This window comes from Motacilla alba, chromosome Z, assembly GCF_015832195.1.
Source record: "Motacilla alba alba isolate MOTALB_02 chromosome Z, Motacilla_alba_V1.0_pri, whole genome shotgun sequence".
Classification (NCBI taxonomy): Eukaryota; Metazoa; Chordata; class Aves; order Passeriformes; family Motacillidae; genus Motacilla; species Motacilla alba.
The window spans coordinates 16,188,694-16,209,310 of NC_052046.1; the positions used below are offsets into that span (position 1 = coordinate 16,188,694).

The window sequence follows — 20,617 nt, forward strand, 5'->3', positions numbered from 1 at the left end:
TGCCAAGTTCGAGACAGTTGTGTGGCAAAGCTTCTGCATCTTGTTTCACTCCTGCATAGCTGGGGGCATATTCTGAAAAAATTTCATTTAAAGAAATTTAAAGAAGACGATATAGACTCAGTGTCATCATATGTGCAATTCAATAAGAAAAAGAGGCGTCCCCAGCCTTCCAAACCACTGTTGCCCAGGGTACCCAGGGCGGGGGTGGTGGGTGTCCCGATCCCAGATCCCCGCTTCCAGCGCAGCCATGAGGCAAGGGCACGCAGCCTTGGGCAGCGCCAGGCGGGCCGAGCGCGGGGGGTTCTCCTCCAGGGAGTAAAACCAGGAGGGAACAGAGTGGGGCAACCCGGCGGCAGAGCCTGCAGGGGACAGCACCGCCGGCTGTGCCGCGGGTGCGGAGCGAGGGGCGGGAGACGGGAGGAGCTGCCTCCAGCCCCTCCGCGGCCGTGGACCGCAGGGGGCGTGGAGGAGGAGGAGGAAAAGAAGGAGGAGGAGGAAGAGTATTTGGAGGCGGCTCGGAGCAGGTGGCGCTCAGTGTCGCCCTGGGAAGCGGCCAGCTCGGAGCGGCCCCGGCCCGACCTCGCCCCGCGCCGGACATGGGCTCCGCGCTGCCGCCGCTGCTCCTCGCGCTGGGTACGTCTGTCCGTCCCGCCGCTCCGGGAAGCGAGAGAGGAAGGAGGGAGGGAGGGAGGGAGGGAAGATGCCCCAGCGGCGCGAGGTGCGGAGTGGAGGCGGCCCCTCCCGCGCCGCCGGGCCGGGCAGGGACGCGCGGGAGGTGCGCGGCTGCGAGCTGAGCGGCTGCGGCTGCGGGCGAGCGCGGTGCATCGGCGGAGATTTTAAAGCAGGTTAAACTCCTGGAGTGGCGTGGATTTCACTTTCCCGTAAATGGACTCTGTGTGTGCGCGCTGGAGCGGAGGGAACGGGAACGGTCTGATGTGTGAATTTAGGATTATATGATGGCTATACCTTTTTAGGCGCGAAAATTATGTTCTCTTTGTGAATGCTGCTCCTATGTGCAAGAGTCCTCTAGGTCTGTTACTACACTGTTGGGCAGATGTCGCTCCTTGGACAAGGATAAGGAAACTTAAACCATCTCCTCCTTCTCTTGGATGGCTTAATTACCATTACATCTATTTTCCTGGGAACTATAAGCAATCTTATTCACTTGCCATGAGCAAATTCCCAGGCAGTTTCAGAGTTTTAATATTACAGTATACTCTCAAAAACCCTTAATTAGCAAGTCACCGAAGAGGCAGCATGAAAATGAGTTTTCACTGATGAGCTGTTCTAACTTGTTCTTTCAGTAACTATAGCGAACACTGCAGTGGAATGTGTGGCTGCAGGGTATGAAATAAAATACAAAAATTTTAACCTATGATGTGATATATAGAACAAAAACAACTGGCTTTTTTTTTTTTTTAAAAAAGAAAACATTCTGAAAAGTACCAGTGGGCAAAACATTGCACCCTGTACCTTTGCTTAATCTATCCTTTATTCTCCTGGTTACAGGTACTGAAGACCAGGACTATTAGCATTCACTGTAATTCAGGGGGTCTTAAGACTTGCAAAGGTTGTGGAGCAGTGCTGAAAGCAGAAGATAAGTACTGACTGTGAGAGAATTCCCCTGGCATTTTGAATGACAGAAGTGGGATAGGTCTACTTCGTTCAGGCACTACCCATGATTTATCTCAATTTGTACATCTGGAAGCTGTCATAATTTTGATTTCAGATGTGTCATGACATTTGATGTTAGTGGATGTAGTTACTGGGTTAATACTTGCTAAGGCTTTTTTGATCTTGTTTGAGTAGCAACAAAATTTTCAGGAGAGGATAGTTTTCCTTAAGTGTTTTTAGAGTTCTGCTGTGGTGGTACTCTTGTAGCTCTCCCACAATAATTTTCATGTCGTTTGAATTCTAGTGAACTGGTTTCCTGTCAAAGGTGATATTCTTAAATTTAATTGGGATAGCATGGCTGAATTTGTCTTTACTTCCAGAAAATATTCCAAATTATTCCAGACTTGGTTTTATGTCAGTATATTAACTTCTGAATTATCAGCTGTATTAAATTGGTCACATGGGGTGCTTTGCTGTATCTCTACATTCAACTAAAAATAGTGCAACAGTGGAGTAGTGGGTTACTCTTCGCTGATGTGTACTTATGTGTCTGGAAAGTCATTAAGACTTTGTAGATGCTATAAGAAGAAGAGTTCTGAAACAGAACTATCATTTTGATAGCGTGACTTTGCTACCAACCTTGTTAATGGTTGACCAAAAAGCGTATAGCATAGAGAAGTAGATTATGTTAAGAGGAATAAATGATGCATTAACAGGGCCACCTATGCAACAAAGCTGGAAGATTTTCTGTTTCTACCTGCTGCTGATAGATTTGCTGCATCCAGTTCTTTAAATTTACATTTTAAGTATGCATTTTTTTTCCTTATCCTGTTCTTAAAAGTCAGAGCCAAAACAGCCCAGCTCTCTCAGAGTGAAGCCAGTGGAAAATACAGTAGCTTCCCTGGGCTCAGTTCTAGTAACATTTTCTTTGGAAAGCTCTAGTGCCCTCATGCTTCAGAGGAGATATTTGAAATTTGGCAGGGCGGCACTATTTGCATTGTCTACCTAAATTTGGCCAGGTAACAAGTCTGTGCAAAACTGTATTCCTCCGGAAAGAAATGCCTTTTTATCAGCTAAATTCTAAGTTAATTTATGTCCACCTTGTTGTGCACCTTAGTCAGATGTTTTTGTGTGAGGTCTTAGATTTACAGCTGCAAATACCAAAAATTTCTCTCTTGACTTCTCATGTTATTTGTTATTTTTAAAGCAATATCCATCGTTGTTTTAGTCACTTTGCTTTCCAGTTTGTTTCTGGATGGTGGTCTCGTCCTGTCTGTACTTCATGCTCTTAACTGCTTCCTGGGCTTCAGATGAACCAGCCTGTTCTCCTTTCTATAAGAATAATATTAACTTCAGAGTGAGTTATCAAGTGATAGTGTTGGAGGACCATACATAGGGGAGGAAGTAAAATTTGGTGTGACCTCGCCTATACTATCTCAACAAGCCTTCATGTTGAAGCCTAACATGTACCTTCCTCCAGCAACCCAGGATGTGAATGATACAACTCTTAGTTCATTCATAAAATCTCCACTCTGTGAAGTACACATCCCTTGAACTCTTTAATTATGAAATGAACACTTGCAGCTGCACAAGGGTTATGCCTTTTGGGCACAGGTCTACCACATGGATGCCATGGATTCTCAAGTCTCCCTGTGGAACCCAGGCAGACTGAAGGAGAAAACAGGTTTACCTGAAATTGGGGTGTCTGTGTACAATAGCGAGTTTCCAATTATGGAAATTCTTGTAAGTAATAGGCTGTAAGGCCCTATAGAGGAATAGGAGACCCTACTTACAGACTCTTTTTCTTCAGTTTGCTTTTGTTTAAACTGGGATGTAAGCTGTGATAATGGCATTTTACATGCAAAGGTTGGAAAGTGCTCAGAGTAAGTTAGCCACCTGGATTTGTCTCTTTTGCACATCAGTATATCATGCTGTCACCGCCTATGTACAGAGAAAGATGGTGTGGTCAGATAATGAGCCTTGCTTAGTTTTTGAAATTAGAAAGCGGTCTAATGTAGGAGGATGAAATGTAGGATTAAGAGAAATAAATTTCTCTTTTTTCCTAACAAAAGTGGATTCTTTCTCACTGTCTCTTTTTTTTTTTTCCCGCAAAAGCTGAGTACAATTTCAGATGAGTCATTTAAATCAAATCTTTGACATGTGGTTGGAGCTTTTGTGTTCTTCTCTTTCTCTTTGCTCAGCCAGGGGTTCTCAAAACTGAAGCTGCGTTTTCACGACCTGGTTAAGCTGACCTGAATGTGGAGCTGACACTGCAAGGACATTTCATCCACTCCTGTTTGCATGTTTCCACCAGTTTCCCTGTGCTATCACTATGGCTTAGTCTCAGGAACAGGTCGGGGACCCATTTGCTTGAATAAGTTTTTCCCCCTTTTGAGCCAGGTTAGTTTTGGAGATGAGCTAAACTGATCCTGCTCACTTAAGCAATTTATTTGTTAGTGCTGGCACAGGGTACAGTCAGAACTTGTGGCCAGAGGAGGGAGGAAAGCTGGAAAAGTCTCTTTCACTGGTAACTGTCACTTCCACTGGCTGGTTGTGCAAGTGCATTTTGATGTGCAAAACTGCTCTGTATTCACAGCTGTGACTGACTTAAATGGAAATTGTATTTTAAATGTGAAAAAAATAAGGGTTTAGCTGTATCACTAGATAGCCAAAAGTGGTTAGTACTTTTTTTTTTATGGAGGAAGGATGATCTCTCATTTCACTTGAGTGTTGGAAAATAAATCCTCTGTCACATGCAAATACTTAAATGTTTATTTTGAATGTATGTAGGCAATAATCAACAAGGAAGCTGCTAAAATTAAAATCATATACATAAAAGGACACGGCAATGTACAAAGCAGAATGGACTAAACTGATAACTGAATAGCAAATGGAAATTGAACATTTGGTGCAATAAATGAAGCTAAAAGTTTAGATGAAAATGCTTTTAGTGTGCAATCATGCACACCAAGTTAAATCTGTACAACCTATTTTGATTTCTGCCTTTCTCCCTCTTTATGATCATCTTTTGATACCTTAATGTTTTATTATCATATTTGTGAGTAATGTTAATGTTAAAAATTATTCTTTAATCTGGAGATGGCTTGAAAGGAGGACCTAAACATGAACTCTTCTTAAAATAAACCCTTTCTCTAGTTTTTCCTTCTTTCTGAGGTAGCACAAAGTAGCAGCACTACTATGTATTATTCTTGGAGTTTTGCCTCTCACAGCATTGCAGATTGAAGTAAGGCTTCATTCATACTGCATTCAAGTCCTGCAAAATACAGGACTTGTATTTTGTATTATGTTTATTTTAGAAAGCATGCAGGCTATTACCATCAGACACCTAAACGCATTAACAGTTAATATTTATTTGTGCATAATTTGGTCAAAGTCAACATGAGATCCTACCAACAAGTTTTAACTGTGTGCTGCCTCCTCTGGAACAACATGTGAATTGTTCTTTGGTTTTTTGATTCAGTATCACACCACTTTAATTTAAGAACTTAAAGTAGAAGTACAGCTACTCCTTTTTTTCATTGTGTTTCCTAGCCACTATATAAATATTATTCATTGTGGTCTTTCTTCACTATTGTAATTTTGAATGAATGAAAGTGGGGTTTGTATGTACTTCATGTGATATATTTTCATGAGGGCTAATAACTGGAACTACCAGTGTAATGGCTTAATGTCAAAACAGCTAAGTGTGAATAAAGTACTTTTCTTTAGGATTAATGCAGGTAAAAGGGGGTTTATGCATCTCCAGATGAGTAAAACAAGTCATTTTCCCCAGCAGAAATCTTGAGCAGCCTCTATCCAGTGTTGTTATTTTCATTTAAAGGTTTCCTTTGTTAGGCTCTGTGCAGGCTGGTTCCCATTTCCATGGTGACCATGCTGAAATGCAGACAAGACACAGACTGGATTCTCATCGGCATAGCCATGCACTTGCATACCAACACATGTTATCTGCTTGGCTTAGGACATTTCCATTAGCAATTTTAATGTTTAAAGCTTCTTCTCGCTAGAGCTTTTAGATCCCATAGTGATCTCTGGCCCTGGGATACTACTCAGTGTTGAGATTTCAGACCCTGTGCAGCAAGACAGAACAAGTTGATAAGCTTATTTTTTTTGTGTAAATGATTTGGCTCTACTGTTCCAATTTAAATTACTCAAGGACATCAGAGAACTGTCTGAGCTTTAGTTTTCTTTTCTCTTTAGAAGCGATAACACAAAAGGATTTTTATTTCTAAACCCTTAGGTGGAAGACTGACAAATATCTGTGCTAAATAGTTATGGGAACATACCCCTTCTTAAGGCACTGATAAAAGGATAATAAAAATAAGTGAGTGTGGATTGCACAGGATAAATGATGTCTTCTGTCTGTGTGAGTATGTGTCTTTGTGAAGCAATATGCAATAATCTTCTTCTTGCTCATACTGCAATTTATTTTCTGGAGGTGGTGGATACTAAAGGCATTTAGTGGTGTCAACATAAGCATTTCCATCACTTCCAAATAAGGCTGTGATTTCTGAATTGCCAAATAAACTCAATATTCTGAGTGTTGGTAATCGTTATTTTGAATTATACCCTGAGCAGCATTTCAGGATCCCCAGAGGAGAAAATTTTATTTTCTCCTGGAGATGCACATGCTGTAAAAATATAGTAAGACTTGCATATTATTCAGGACTTAAAAGAGCAGGCAGAGAAGAAGGATCAACACAGACTCTTTGAATGGAGGATGAGCAAAGACATTTTGTGTGCAACTGAATGGCATGTGCATGGTTGAATGTCACACATGATGAATGTCACAGATTCTTTTGTCCCTTTCAAACTGCTGTTAGACAGGGTGAAGGGCTTGGAAGGTTTGCACAGACCTGATGGAACTCTTGCCTTATTCTTCGTTTATTTTGCCGTTTGCAACCTGCTTCCAAGTTTATCATTCTTCCCTTATATCATACACTTGCATGACTTTTTTTTTTTTTCCTAATTACACGAATCTCCTTGCATGACATGGTTGGTTATTCCTAAAGGACAGACAGTAAAGAAATCTTGGGAGAAATTACTGTCAACAGCAGCCTTCCAGGGGGAAGCTTATTGCACAGTAGAAATACCTAAGGAAATAGTGGAGTTTGAGGACGGAGAGGTGAGGGAGGGGTGGATAGGTGTGAAGGATTGAACTAAATTTTTACCTTTCATCTATATGTCTAGCTATTTGCCTCAAACATAAGAGACCTTAAACAAGAAAAGCTGGCAGTGGTTGATGCTGTGTTAGGACTGCAATACAAAGCTGTGTGTGATGATAAGACTGCAGAGGACCAGGCTGCTTCACCCAGTGGATTACCTGGTAAACACCTACCTCAGCCAGCTGCAAGATCAGTGTTCTTACGTGACTGAGGAGTAGCTGCCTTGTGCTAGGTCTGCGTGCTTAGTGCAGTTAAGGATGCTGTTACTAGAAGCTGTCAATCCAGCACTTCTGGGGGATATACCTGTGCCATACTGCTGCCTGCAGTAGACAACTGCACACAGGTACATCAGAGGATTTAGCTATCCGTGTGTCAAAATTTCCACATGCACAGCAGTTGCTTCTCATAATTCCTCAGTTTCTGTGACTGTTGTGTTCAAGTTTCCCTTCAGCTATGAAAGCCCACTGGCTGAGAAATTCTACTTCATTATATATTCAGCTAAAAGAACAAAACAGTAAAATACTGCAATTCAGGCCTAAATTTATTCTTGACTGGACCCATTCTTAGTTGACTAGATGTCTGCATAGGTGTCAAATCAGGCAACTCATATCAAGAATTTGTTTCCTGGTTTCTTTAAAGCAACATGCTACAATAAGGAGAGTAAAAACACAAAAGAATCTCCTTGAGGCACCTGCCCAAAGCAGCAGCAAGTGGAGTATTATATCCTGAGACAACTAGTGCATCCTAGATAGTTACCAAATATCACTGCAGAGCAGGGTGTGTGTCTCAAATGTCTCTGTGCCTGTATTCTTATTTGAATTTTCTGTTTGAAGAGAATATTAATTACTACCTAAAGAATAGCAAAGCATTTTATTAAATAACTTTTCTGTGATTCAATTTTCTTAACAGTGAATTCTAATAAGACAATGACAGCAGTGTATAATAATGAATTTTAAAACTATTTTATCCAGTATTCTTACTGTGTAGTATAAAATTCAGCTGTCTTTATATGCAATACTTTAGATGCACATAGAACGGATTGAATTTAAAGTATTAAACTCAGATTTGGCTGAAATTCCTCAAATGATAATTTAGCCAACCTTTTCTGCATAAAAAAATTTAAGTGACATAACACTTTTTTAGTTGTGCTCACCAAATAAAGTTCCCTTTTAAACATGCCTGAAATATATGTAGGTCAAATAAAAAATAGCAGAAATTACAAAGAAGGAAATCTTAGGAAGACGGGCAAAACAATAAACTGAGAAAAAATCCAGCAGTACTACTCACATAGTCCTTCTGCTAATAATAGTTATCCATTTAACTCTAGCCAAATATCCTTTTGTTTCATTGTCTCTACTCACTTTTTTTTTTTTCACTTTTTTTTTCTTTTTTTATTTTTTGGGTGGGGGGGATGGGGATTGGTACGCATTTTTTTTTATTTTTTTGTTTTCCCTTCCAAGCTGCCAAAAGCCAGTTCATCATATTGAACAGTGAAAAAGTGCTTGAGTCTCTGGAGTTTTCCTTCTGAGAAGCTGACAGCTACAATAGACTTTGGTTCTGTGAAGACAAAAAAGCAACTGTTCTGCTTTTGTAGAAGCAAGTATTATCTCCAGAAAACTCTTCTTAAATGTACATGGGCCCTTCTCTCTGACCCCAAAATATACAATGGCTTTATTTTACAAAAAAAAAAAACCAAAAAAAAACAAAAAAGAAGATAACTTCTTTTTGAACTCTAACTACAGTATCCTGTCACCAACCTGAGCACTGGCATCTGGGTAGACCCCATGTGGTGTGTGGGCTGAGGGCTGGGAGAGTGCCTGCTGCACTGCCCACTTCACCTACACCATGGTTTCCCTGCCCCAGAGTGCAGGGTTAGGTGCCTTGGACTCAGCACTTTAAAATGCACAAAAAGCCAGCTTCTTGCAAAGCCGGAAGACTCCTGCAGCTAAGAGGTGGATCAAGGGTGTTTGAACTTCATCCTTCTCAGGCACCAGCATGAGGTGCCTCCTGCTACTGAGGTCAGTGATGGGGTAGAATTTTGGGAGACAGGTGTCCAATTCAGCTTTTTTCGAGAGGTAGCTGCTTCAGAAGTAATGGTAATAGTCGCCTAGGAAATACGGGTCTAGTTCTCCCTTGAGGCTCATGGTGATGTAGATTCACCTTTCAGTGTTTTCCAGAAGCATCTTTGCTACCTGGCAACGAAGCAGTCAGACAAGCAGTCTCTCTCCCATATATTGAAACAAGGTCACAGCTCATCCCAGGATGTGTATTCATGTTTCCAGACTGGCAAAGATACATCTTGCCTGTGGCCTGATTTCTGGGCACTTAGCTGGAAGGAGTTCTGAGTTGGCTTTTTGGGGGCAACTACCCATACAATTTACATTCAGTAATTTAGTTGTGCATAGAAAGTTGCATAGCTATTTAGCTAAATAATTTAATTATTACGAGTCAAAATAATTAAGATGAAAACCCTTCATTTCCTCTTACTGTTGTATCAGAGTGTGTTAACAGTAGGGTAGAATACTTTGCTCTCAGACAGGGCTGCTTCTACACCTGATTCATATTCTAAACTTTTGTGCAACTTTGTGTAATGACACCTAAGTGACAGGTTATTTAAGGTTCATTGTTGGTTAGCCAGCTGCTGAAGTCTAGGCTTCCTGATTTTAATGTGCCTAAATTCTGCCTAGACACCATCTGGTGCCAGAATTGATCATTTCAAGGTGCATTAAGGTGCAATTTCAGGTGAGTGATTGGGACCACCTGCCTACCATTCAGGATGCCCAGCCATGAGCTCCCATTAAAATCAAAGGAGAGAAGTAGTCATTACTTCTGGCATAGGAGAACAAATGTTATGATAATTATAGCTCTTCCAAGTATTGTGTTATATATCCTGTGGTGCTTCGGAGTTTTTCTTCTTGCAGGAAGCTGATGTAGCAAACTTTTTACAGCTGAAGCTGCTGTTATTTCTGTGTCTGTCTGTGTACAGTGTACAGAGCTAAGCTTCCAGTTAGCTTCAGAAGCTGTGAGGGAGGAACAGGGTCTTAAAGATGCTGTCCTAAAAATGGTATGATGGAATAGTCACTGGACCCATTGCAGCCCTCGTGCTCTAGGCTGTGACACTGAAGTGGCAGAGGGGTGGATGGTGATGGCAAGTCCCTCAGCTTTTTTCTAGTCTAGCATTTCAGGCCACATTTAACAGTGATATAATATGATATAACACACAGCATAATATGTTGTAATACACTGTGATTTGCATATAGGCTAGAGTGTGATATGGGTAGGGAAGTACAGATACCTGTGCTTGCTTTCCCTTGATATTTGTATGAAAACCAGCATTTTTGCTTTGTGCAATCATGTTTTCATAGCAGCTGAGATGAGCAAATGTGGCATATAGGGTGTATAGATAGTCACAATGCTTTCAGTGTGGTGACATGCATTTCCTCTCTTACAGTTGTAGTGTGGCTCATGCTTCTCTGACTATATTTGGAAATATTCCTGGTTTAAAAAAGAGAAAACACAACCACTGATAATGTGGACACAAGGGAAGAGAAACTGCCGGAGTGAAATGCCACTTGGAAAGTCAGTTTTTATCATAGGGAAGCATGCAAGGTTTTTTGTTTTATCATCATTACTTGTGAAGGCCAGTGACAACTGCATAAATAACATATATATGTGTACAGCTTGTTACCCCCACATACTTTTAATCTGTTTGTGGTGTTGAAAAAAAATTTGGTATTCTAAGGACAAAGTTGAAAAATCCTGTTAGTACCAAGATAAAAGAAAAACTGCACGTCATAACAAAAAGATAGAATTTAAGTGAATTTTCTGTAAAATAAAGCTTTTCCCCACTGAAAACATGGATGGAAACATGCCAAGATAATAAATTTTAGTAGGCTTGAATACTTACTATCTATATTAAAAGGTCATAGGAAGTTGTCAGTCCTGCAGGAGCTGATCGTAAGCATTTATTTGGAACCATTCTTTGTGTGTATAGTAGGCTGTCTAGATTTCTTAACTATAGATGAAGAGTGGTTTTTTTTGTCTGCTCTGGAAGCCAAGGAGGGCAATATCTGGGGCACAAGTAGGGAGTTACCAGGAGAAAGACAAGCCTTGTAGACTAACTAAAGAAGTTGTGGATAAATTTAATTTGATCTCTTATTCTGCAGCAGTGTCAGAACAGCAAAATAGACAGCTCCTAGTTGTGTTATCACAGTCTCTGCAACTTTTCAGTCACAGTTCATGTCCTATCAGGTTCAGGCTGCTTTTATAGGAGGCTATTGATAACTCCTCAGTGCAGCTTTTGCATTCTGAACCATTGCAAGAGAAAGGCAGTGTCTCAGGCTTTCTCGCACACAGAGGCTCTCAGGCTGGAAGCTGACCTATTTCCAGGAAGAAGCAGTCAGCCAACTAAGACAAGAAAACTTGCTGAAAAGAAGGGTGGGAGGATTGTTACTAAATGAGGCATTGTTTCTCTTTTGTTCCAAGTGGTGGATTTGGGGGAGGCTTTTTTTGCCTATAATTTATTTCTACTCTAAATGTTATGATTTCTGTTAATTATTAAGAAGCCTGGGATATTGTGGCTGTTGTGAAGAAAAAGTTGGTCTCAAGACAGCAGATAGTAAAACAGTTAGATGAAGTAGTAAAATAAAGACTTGCCTTTTTCAAGCTTCTGTAAACACATGAAATAGTGACAAAGAAACTGAAGTGAGGATTATACAGTGTTTCAACTGCTAGTATAAAAAGCAGTGTCTTGCCAATTGCTTTCTTTATTCTTTTTTATTCTTGTAGAGGTTCACATAGTCTCTATTTGTGAGGTTGTTCTCTATAAGAAGTGTGTTCAGTTTTAAATAAAACCAGATTAAATGTGATTATAAAACTGCTGTTTTAGTATATGAGCTGAAGGCATCTACAAGCTATTGTATCTACTGCTGTGGATGTGCATGTTGAAGAAAAAATTATTACAGAAAGTAAAAAAAGTAAATATAAAAGAGAAAACTAATGAGAATTTTTTTTTTTTTCAGTTATGTTGACCATACTGGGTAAAGGCTAATACACCTTTCCAGATTGGATTATAAATAGTGCTTTATTTTCCGTGCATGTTGGGTTGGATTCCATGTAGCCATTTGTGAGTATTCTGAAGACAGATAAAAAAGTTATTTTATATTTATGGTAATTTGTAGGAAAGTCCCAAACACTGAAACCAGTATAGTTGGACTAGTACATTACAAAAGGAAAAAAGAGTTTCTTTTTTTGTGAAGATTTTGCTCATTGCAGTGAGAATTGCTCAGTGGCTTCTGAAAGCCGCAATGAAGAACACCAATATTGCAATTCAATAGACTAAAGTAACTGCAAGCTGATTGGTTTTTCCTTTGTGTTTCCACAGTCTTGTCAATAAAGCATTCAAAGCACAACATATTATGAAAGCTGGGTAGTTCTTTCTGTAAGAATACTTGACTAATTCCAGTTGGATTATTGCTCTGATAATATATGTTCTGAATAATAAGGGAGTAACATTACTCTTAAACCAAAATGTTGTTCAAACAGTAAAGCAAGACTTAATATATTTAATATAAAGCAAATACTACTTGACTACCCTCTTTCATAACTTTATTGCTCCCCCTTCCTGCCTTCATTCCACCTTCTGGCTAATATTGCAAGGACAGTAGGTGATTATAATGTGAAGGGGGTCTGTAGGTCACTGTACTCCCTCTCTAACTCTGGAATCTGTGAGCCAACTTCAGCAAACTTTTGCAGAGGGAATAAAAAAATAACCAGCTGGGTATCAGACGGAGACAAAAGTGCTTTTTCAAGTTCCCTGACAACTAAGGAGATCCAGTGTGACTTTGCACAATAGAAAATAGCTGAAAATCTACCCCAAAGAGAGCCCTTAGAAATATTTCAGTCATGGAGAAAGCTTGAACCAGAGTGTGCATCCACTGTGAGACGAAGTCAGTGAAAAACAACAGCTAGAAGTTCTCTCCTCCCTCCCACCCCTTTCTTTTCTCTGTCCTCAGCAGGGTCTGACAGGCTTCAGGGCCCTGCTGATGTGTGCTCTTTGGAAGTAGAAATCTTTGAGACCAACAGAAAAATTTTCTTTGTGGAATTTGTAGTGGCTCTCTTGGAGCAGTATAACATAAAAGGGCAAAGCAAAGCCCTCTCCTGTAATGAATAGATATTGTTAAAAAGGCCAGACTGAGCAATTAAGGCAATGTCAGCAGCACACATATTAGTGGCTTCCAATCTAAGAAACTAATTCAGGAAGCAACCAATCCAGTGGGATATTCTTAATTCATTTTTCCACCCAAAATAACTTATAGATGGAAAACCGTAGTGGATGTTTTTAGCATAATGCCAGGTCATGGCCCTGCTTTTCCTTGGTGACTACATGCTTACCCCTTCCACCCCCAAATCCCTCAGCATGCTGCTGACCTTGATTTTGGGTTTCTCGGGGTCGGCTGCCCTGCTGGATCTGGCAGAGGGGGCAGTGGTTATATCTGTGGCTGTGCTACCCAGCAGAGCGGAGCTGCCAAGGATGCTCTCCTGGCATTGTGACTGACACAAATGCTCACTCACAAAGACAAAGGGTCACTTAGCTGGGTTATATAACAAATTTTCTCTGGTTTATAGCTAGTAGTTGTTCAAAGAAGTGAACACCGTGACATTAAGGAAAAAAGGCAAACTTTCCTACTGGCAAGGTTAATATTAGACAAATTTAAAACTTAGTCTGTGGTGGATCCTTACAGACTTAGTGGTCAAAGTCCATTGTCTCTTTTTTTTTTCTTGATACTGTCTTTGCTAGACCTGTTTGATGGAGAGCTATAAATAACAACAGCAGAGAATGCCTCTGACTGGATATTTTAATAAGAGGTGAGACTTGGCATAACTGAGTCTAATTATGGTATTTTGTAATGTATTGCCATCTAAAATTGGCACATCACCTTTTCAATGTAGTAAAACATGTTTGAAAAGTCAATCTCCACTATTTAGAGTGAAAATAAAATGACACATTTATTATGATACCTATGATACAAAATACAGGCTAATAATACATTCAGTACATTCTATTAGAGCTGTATAAAGTTGTTCTACTAGATGAAATAATCAAATACATAAAAATCAAATTTCATTTTTTATCCTGTTGATGTTTTTATGCTCGATGTTAATCTGAATAAGGGACTTCAATAAAACAGCTATTATAATCTTGACATCAACAGACATTTTTTGCTTGATCACTTTAAGCTGTGAACTTTGCTGACAAAATCAAAACAATTATGAATTGGGTGTACCTAATAAGAGCTTTTGCTTCATTAAAACTTGCTTCAGCTTGTAGTGTAAACAGAAGGCGTTAGAGCTATCATTAGATATGTCATTTATAGTTACAAAGGAATTCCCACACGTTGAGGCTTAAAAGTGTCCAGTCATAACATGCATTATTTTTCATCCTGCTCGGAGAAAAAAAAATCCTGTTGTTAAATTATAAAACCAGCTATATAACCACACTGCAGTTCCCATGGCTCGCACTGCAATAATGCGGTTGCTTACATATGGGAATTACCAGGGGAAAAAAATACCATGCAGAGAGATACTGGAGTTTATTAGAAAGCTTAGAGTTTCTGTTATCCCTTTAGGATTTCTTTTCTTGCACTTCCTTTCTGAAGCTAGATGTTGGGACTACTCTACTTAGTGAAGGTGTTCCCTTTAAACTGAACTGCCTTAGCAATTTTCCCAGAGGAGAGGAACTGCTGCTTTTGAAGTCCGCAGAGGGGCTTTTAGAAGCTTTAGGCTCGTATCTAGCTTCCTTTGTTCCATGGAGTCTGTTTACTTGGCTGTAAATAAAGTGCCATTTACAGACAGAAGTTAGGAAGCAGATTTTTACTTGCCCGACCAATCTCTCATCATGATCATTAGGTCACAAAGTAGAAGTCTGTCACCAAAAGCTATTAAAATCCAGATAGTGAATTAGTTTTCTTCATTTCAAGATTCTTAAATTATCAAAGTTCATTGCCTGAAGGCAGCAACAGATACTGAATCGTTCCAGCCTGGAATATACAGTACTTTGAACCTAGATACTTCAATGATTGGCACCCTTTTAATGCATAAGAGACCCTCTTATTTTGCACAGGCTTAAAATAGGTCTAAAGGAAACTTAGAATTTTCTCTTCTTTGGCTCCAAATGCTTGAGTTTCTTTTTATGGATACTACATTAAGATAGATGTACAAAATGTATAAAAGATGTCCTTATAGTGTAAGCACTATATAAGATGGAAGAAAATGGCAGGGAAAATGCCTGCTATATTATTGCCAGTATAAACTTGCTAGGCCCAAGCCAACTAAGATTTGTGTGGAGTAGATCTAAAAAATCTGCTGACAATTATATAAAAATGTGGAATTTAAAATGTGACTGAAATATGCTGAAACTAAGTTCTTTTGAAAATGGTTGTGCTGAGTCCGATTGTTTTCCAGCATTTATACTTTGATTTTTGCAAAGCAGTTGTGGGTAAGAGGCAAAACTGATCTGTAAGAACACTGCAGACCAACAGGGTGTCTTCAGAGGCTGGGTTTTATGATTGCTTTTTTGCTCTTCTGTTCTCACTGTCCTTGACTGGCTGCCTGTCCAGAAAGTGAACATGATAGAGGCAAATTTAAAGAGACCTGTGATCTGGCAGACACCTCTCCATTATTCCAGCTGTACATTTTTGCTCTCAAAGAGCAGTACTCTGATGCTGCACTTGTGCAAATGATTAAAAAGAATAAAATCAAGCCCCAGTGGTAAATGGGAAGGATGGGTGAAATGGTTCAGAGAGAAGAAGGCCTGTGTCACACCATGGGAAGAGAAAAAGGACATTGCTTCTGTAAGCTGTGGTGAAGCCCAGGGGAGCTACAAGGAGTTGAAGCTTCCCAGTGAAGGGACAGGCAATGTCCTTACTCCTCGGAATAAGCCCCCATCTTGGAGAAAATAGGACTACAGAGAGTGGCCCTGGGAGGTTCAGGGATAGCTGCTACCCACTGGTGTGAGGTCAAGGGTGGAGATGAACAGCCAACACGCAACATACCACACATTTTGCTGTTCATCTGACTTGTCACAGCACCCCAGGGGAATTTGAACCACGGGGACTTTCCTTCAGGCTGTTGGCTGTCATACCTGCTCCCTGTACTTTCACCCACTTCTGGAGGAAATTTTTGCCCTGCCTGTAGCATTTAACAAAACTCTCACCTTGGACACAAATTAGAAACATCTTCCATGTATTTGCACCAAAGTTGTCCAATGCACTCAGCAATTTTGCTTGCAGTGTGATTTGCTAATGAGTGTGTAACAATCCAGAGAGTCACGAGTTTTTCTCTAAATGTCACTGGATTTTGGGTCAGACTGGAACTATTTATTATTCTAGATTGTTTTTGTCTCTTAAGTTTGAAAGCCAGGGTTTATTTTCATGTGCAACATATAATGTGGAGGGTTCTTCAGTATTTACATGCAGGATGGTGCTGTGCTGTAGTCTCCTTTGGCCTCTTGAGAATGGAAAACTGCTAAATCATGCTTGATTTCTGACTGATAATACAATTTAACAACAGATGCCAAAAAAACCCTCAGGATATGACATGAAAAAAATGTTTTTATAAAATACAAGTATATTAGAACACAAAGGAATTACTGGCAATTGTCGATTACTATCTCAATACACCGTTTCCTTGTCCTCAAAACCCAGACATAAACTGTGATTATATGAGGTCGTGTTTAGTGTCAAAAGGCTTGCAAAACACAGGGCAATGAGTCTGTACACATTCGCTTCTCCAGTCTTAAATAGCTTGACTCAAGAAGTTTATTTATCTCTAAGGATGTTTCTCAAGAAACTATACCTCTAGCTGTGGGTGACTTCTTGCTTTCCAGAGGCTGACTGTAGATGTGGTTGTTTGAGATAACTAATATATGATTTCCTGTTTGGATTTGTGGTAAAAAAGTAGTAACTCCTTTAGAGTTGTATTTAGTCTTCTGCTAGTGATATTCCTGTTTTGAATTCTGTGGGCAAGGGTACAAAATACTTTGACACTTTTTACAGGTCGTGAACTTTGCCTGCAAACCTGTGGTAGTGATTTTAATATTTTCACTATGATTTTATTATCATTATTACTATTATAATTCAGCTACTGTGATAGGCTGTTTCATGCTGATATAAACACTGTTAACCTCTCTTCCAAAGCTGCTCCTGGGACCTGGGAGAAAGCGATACCAGCAGTAAGCTCTCTGCCCATCAAAACTAGAGAAATTATTAGAATTTGAGATTATATTTTTAAGATGACATCTCTTCATAAAGTATCCTTGTTGTAAGGGATTATTGAAAAGGCTGCTTCTTTACTACAGAATGACTCATACTAAATAATTGTGGTCAGGCATATTTGTGTGTAAAGCAGATAAAACTCATTCTGTCTGGGCACACAGGAAGGGAGGGGAAACATGAGGGATGTTGTTTAACCCATGAGCAGCTCTGTGAACCTGCCTCATCTGGGAACCTCAGGGAGTAGCTGCACAGTGCAACCACAAGTCATGATTTCTTCCATCATTGTCATTTTTGGAGGCTTTTCAGGAGCTCTAAGGTGTTCCTTAGCTGAGCTGTAACTTATTGCTGGAATCCCACTGTTATCTCAGTCCTCCCACCTCCATACTGGGGAAGGAGTTATATATGCACAGCAGAGTCCCTCAGGAGAGTCTGGTCTTTTTCCTGCAGCTTTCCCAGTGCATATTCTCCTAGGTATCCACCTACAGTTCTTGATCTGAAAAAAATCAGACCCTTGATGGATGAGGAGTGGACCCCCATGTTCTACAAAATCAACTCTGTCCCCAGTCCACATTGTTGGTTCCTTCCAAAATGGCATGGAATGGTGCGCCATTATTCCCAGGCACATAAGTGCCCAAGGAAAAGCAATTAAGAACAAAACCACAGCTAAGTAGAATTCAATGTTAACTGTCACAATTCATTAATGCTGTTCTACCTTGTATGTTTGTAGTTCTAAGTTTTCCTGTTTGGACAACTGTTCAGACTGTTTGGACTGAAAACAAAGGCTTCTGGCATGATAATGAAATGACTCAGAAATTTAGGTTTTCTGATGCAACAGATAGTCTCATTTTTATTCCAGTGCCACAAACTCAAATATAAACAGTATTAGCAGGTACATTCATTTGAGCATGAAAAGTTGAGGTGAATGGAGTTGCACCCAGCTGGTGGATGGTCGCAAGCAGTGTTCCAAGGCTCAGTTTTGCTTTGATATCTCCATTGCCTGGATGAGAGGATCGAGTGCATGCTCAGTCAGATTTCGGGTGACATCCAGTTGGGTGGTGAGAGTGTTGATCTGCTGGAGAGCAGCAAGGCTCTGCAGAGGGTTCTGGACAGGCTGCATCGTGGCCTGAGGCCAATGGGGTGAGGTTCAACAAGGTCAAGTGCCAGGTCCTGCCCTTGGGTGACAACAACCCCAGGCAGTGCCACAGGCTGGGGCAGAGTGGCTGGAAAGGACCTGGGGGTGCTGGTGACAGCAGCTGAACATGAGCCAGGGTGTGCCCAGGTGGCCAAGAAGGGCAATGGCATCCTGGCCTGGATCAGCAATGGTGTGGCCAGCAGGAGCAGGGCAGGGATTGTCCCCCTGTGCTGGGCACTGGTGAGGCCACACCTCGAGTGCTGTGTCCAGCTCTGGGCCCTCACTGCAGGAAAGACACCGAGGAGCTGGAGAGAGTGCAGAGAAGGGCAATGGAGCTGGGGCAGGGTCTGGAGCACAGGTCCTGTGAGGAGCAGCTGAGGGAGCTGGGGGTGTTTATCCTGGAGAAAAGGAGGCTCAGGGGAGACCTTATCACTCTCCACCACTACCTGAAAGGAGGCTGTGCCCAGGTGGGGGTCAGTGTCTTTTCCCAGGTAACAACCAATAGCATGAGCAGAAATGAGCTCAAGTTGCCCCGGGGAAGGTTTAACCTGAGCATTAGGAAAAATTTCTTCCTGGAAAAGGCTGTCAAGTATGGAAGCACTCTTCCCAGGGAAGTGGTGGAATCACCATCCCTGCAAGTTTTCAAAAGATGTGTAGTTGTAGCACTTGGGGACCTGGTTTATTGGTGGATTTCACAGTGGTTGAGTAAGGTTCTTTCAACCTAAAAGATTCTGTGATTCTAGTGTACCTCACCAGGCTGTTGATGCATTTGCTGTGCTGTAAGCCTAATTTATGCCTGAAGGTAAAGGAGGATAACAGACCTCTGAATCATTTCAGCTAAAACGTTCCCATTAGTAATGCTGGAACTTTTGTTAAGGCAAACAGTGAATGAGTCACTGATCTCTGCCCACAGTAATACAACACACATAAAGAGTGCTAGAGAGGCATTTCGCATGGCCAGGGTACTGTGGCAAAATCACTGTTTTTTCAAGCATGTGTCAAAGGCTGTATTTATTTTCTTCTGTTGGGGGAGTTATCGCAGATGGAGAGCCTTTTTCACTGGGATCAAAATTTTTCTTTAATTGCTTCTGTTATAATCATAATCTTTCTATTAACAGGCATTCTTCATAACTGTTGTGAAGCCTACAATGTTGGGCTCCTTGAAGCAAAAATATTTTCTGGTCCACCAAGAGAGCAGTTTGGATATGCAGTTCAACAGTTTATAAATGAACAAGGCAAATGGTAAGCAGTTTGAATGGGTTGGTTTATGTCCAACTAAAAGGTTGAGTAAAAAAATGTTGCAACTCTTAAAATTTCTTTTACAATTCCACATCTCATTTAAAGGGATTCTGGCTAATTTGTTTTTATATTACAGCTATCTATTTACAAATAAATACTTAATGTTATTAAACCAAAAGTTGAGATATTCTAAAAGTTTGTGCATGTGATGGTTCACGCTTTTTTCCTTAACATCATGTCTTTCCTTAACCCGAGGTCTTTCTTATGGTAATCTTTGAGTTTATCTCCAATATTATAATTTCCTTAGGCTTACAGTTTCTCTAGAATTTTAACCAGCACTTCATTCCTTTGTGTACCCAGAGCATCTTTGTTACTCTTTACATATATGTGGGATATTTTTCCATTTTAACATTGTTAAGGTCAAAACCAATTATTAGGTCTAGCGAGTTCTAATTATTAAAATTAAACTAAATGTATATAATTTTGTGTCTGATACAGGAATAACTATTGGCTTTGCAAGGGATAGTGTATTTGGATGTTTATGAAAACACAATCATAGCAGAGTATTGTGTTTACTACATCTCTTCAGCCACAAAATTTGACCTGAAATCCTCTGTTGCCACAACATTGGGATTGATGAGCAATTAGTAAAATATTTTTTCTAGTAATGTTGGTTTCAAGAAGAACTATAACATATTATTGGGAGTAAGTGAATTTAGTGGAAGACATGTTGTTTCCTCTTCTGCAGCCTCAATAGGCACAAATCTTAAGATGTCTTTATGTGTAAGGACTGCAAGTCTTTGAAAGCAGTTGAGAACTACTGAACTCTTCAGTGGCTATTTGTTTAAGTCTAGAGCAGAAAGCCACACGAGACTGTGCATATTACAGTACACTGAGACACTTCAGACCGGTCATCCTCCATGGACAGGAACTGTGTCAGAACCCAAATAGCCAAAAACCAGCAGTTCTGCTTTTGTGACAACCCACTCACTAACTGCACTTTTTTCAGTAAAGAGAAAGTAAGATGTCACATGTGAAAATGTATTTTGCAGTTTTTTATAAGTTTATAAGTTTGGAAAAGCAGCACAGAGTCACTGAGGCAGTGAGAGGTTTGTGCCGGCGCTGCTCAGAGGCACGGCGCTGCTGTCGTCAGCTGCACGCACAAACATACAGCC

At 40.4% G+C, this 20,617-nt stretch overlaps 1 protein-coding gene across 2 annotated transcripts in view; it reads left to right on the forward strand.

The window, feature by feature from the left end:
• The first annotated feature begins 486 nt into the window (after positions 1-486).
• ITGA2 (integrin subunit alpha 2) overlaps positions 487-20,617 on the forward strand; it is a 67,936-nt gene continuing 47,805 nt past the window's right edge. For both annotated transcript variants that reach the window (XM_038123794.1, XM_038123796.1), the window contains exons 1-2: positions 487-633; positions 19,322-19,445. In XM_038123794.1, the coding sequence (XP_037979722.1) occupies positions 597-633; positions 19,322-19,445 (161 nt within the window). In that variant the 5' untranslated portion in view covers positions 487-596. The remainder of the gene's footprint in view (positions 634-19,321; positions 19,446-20,617) is intronic.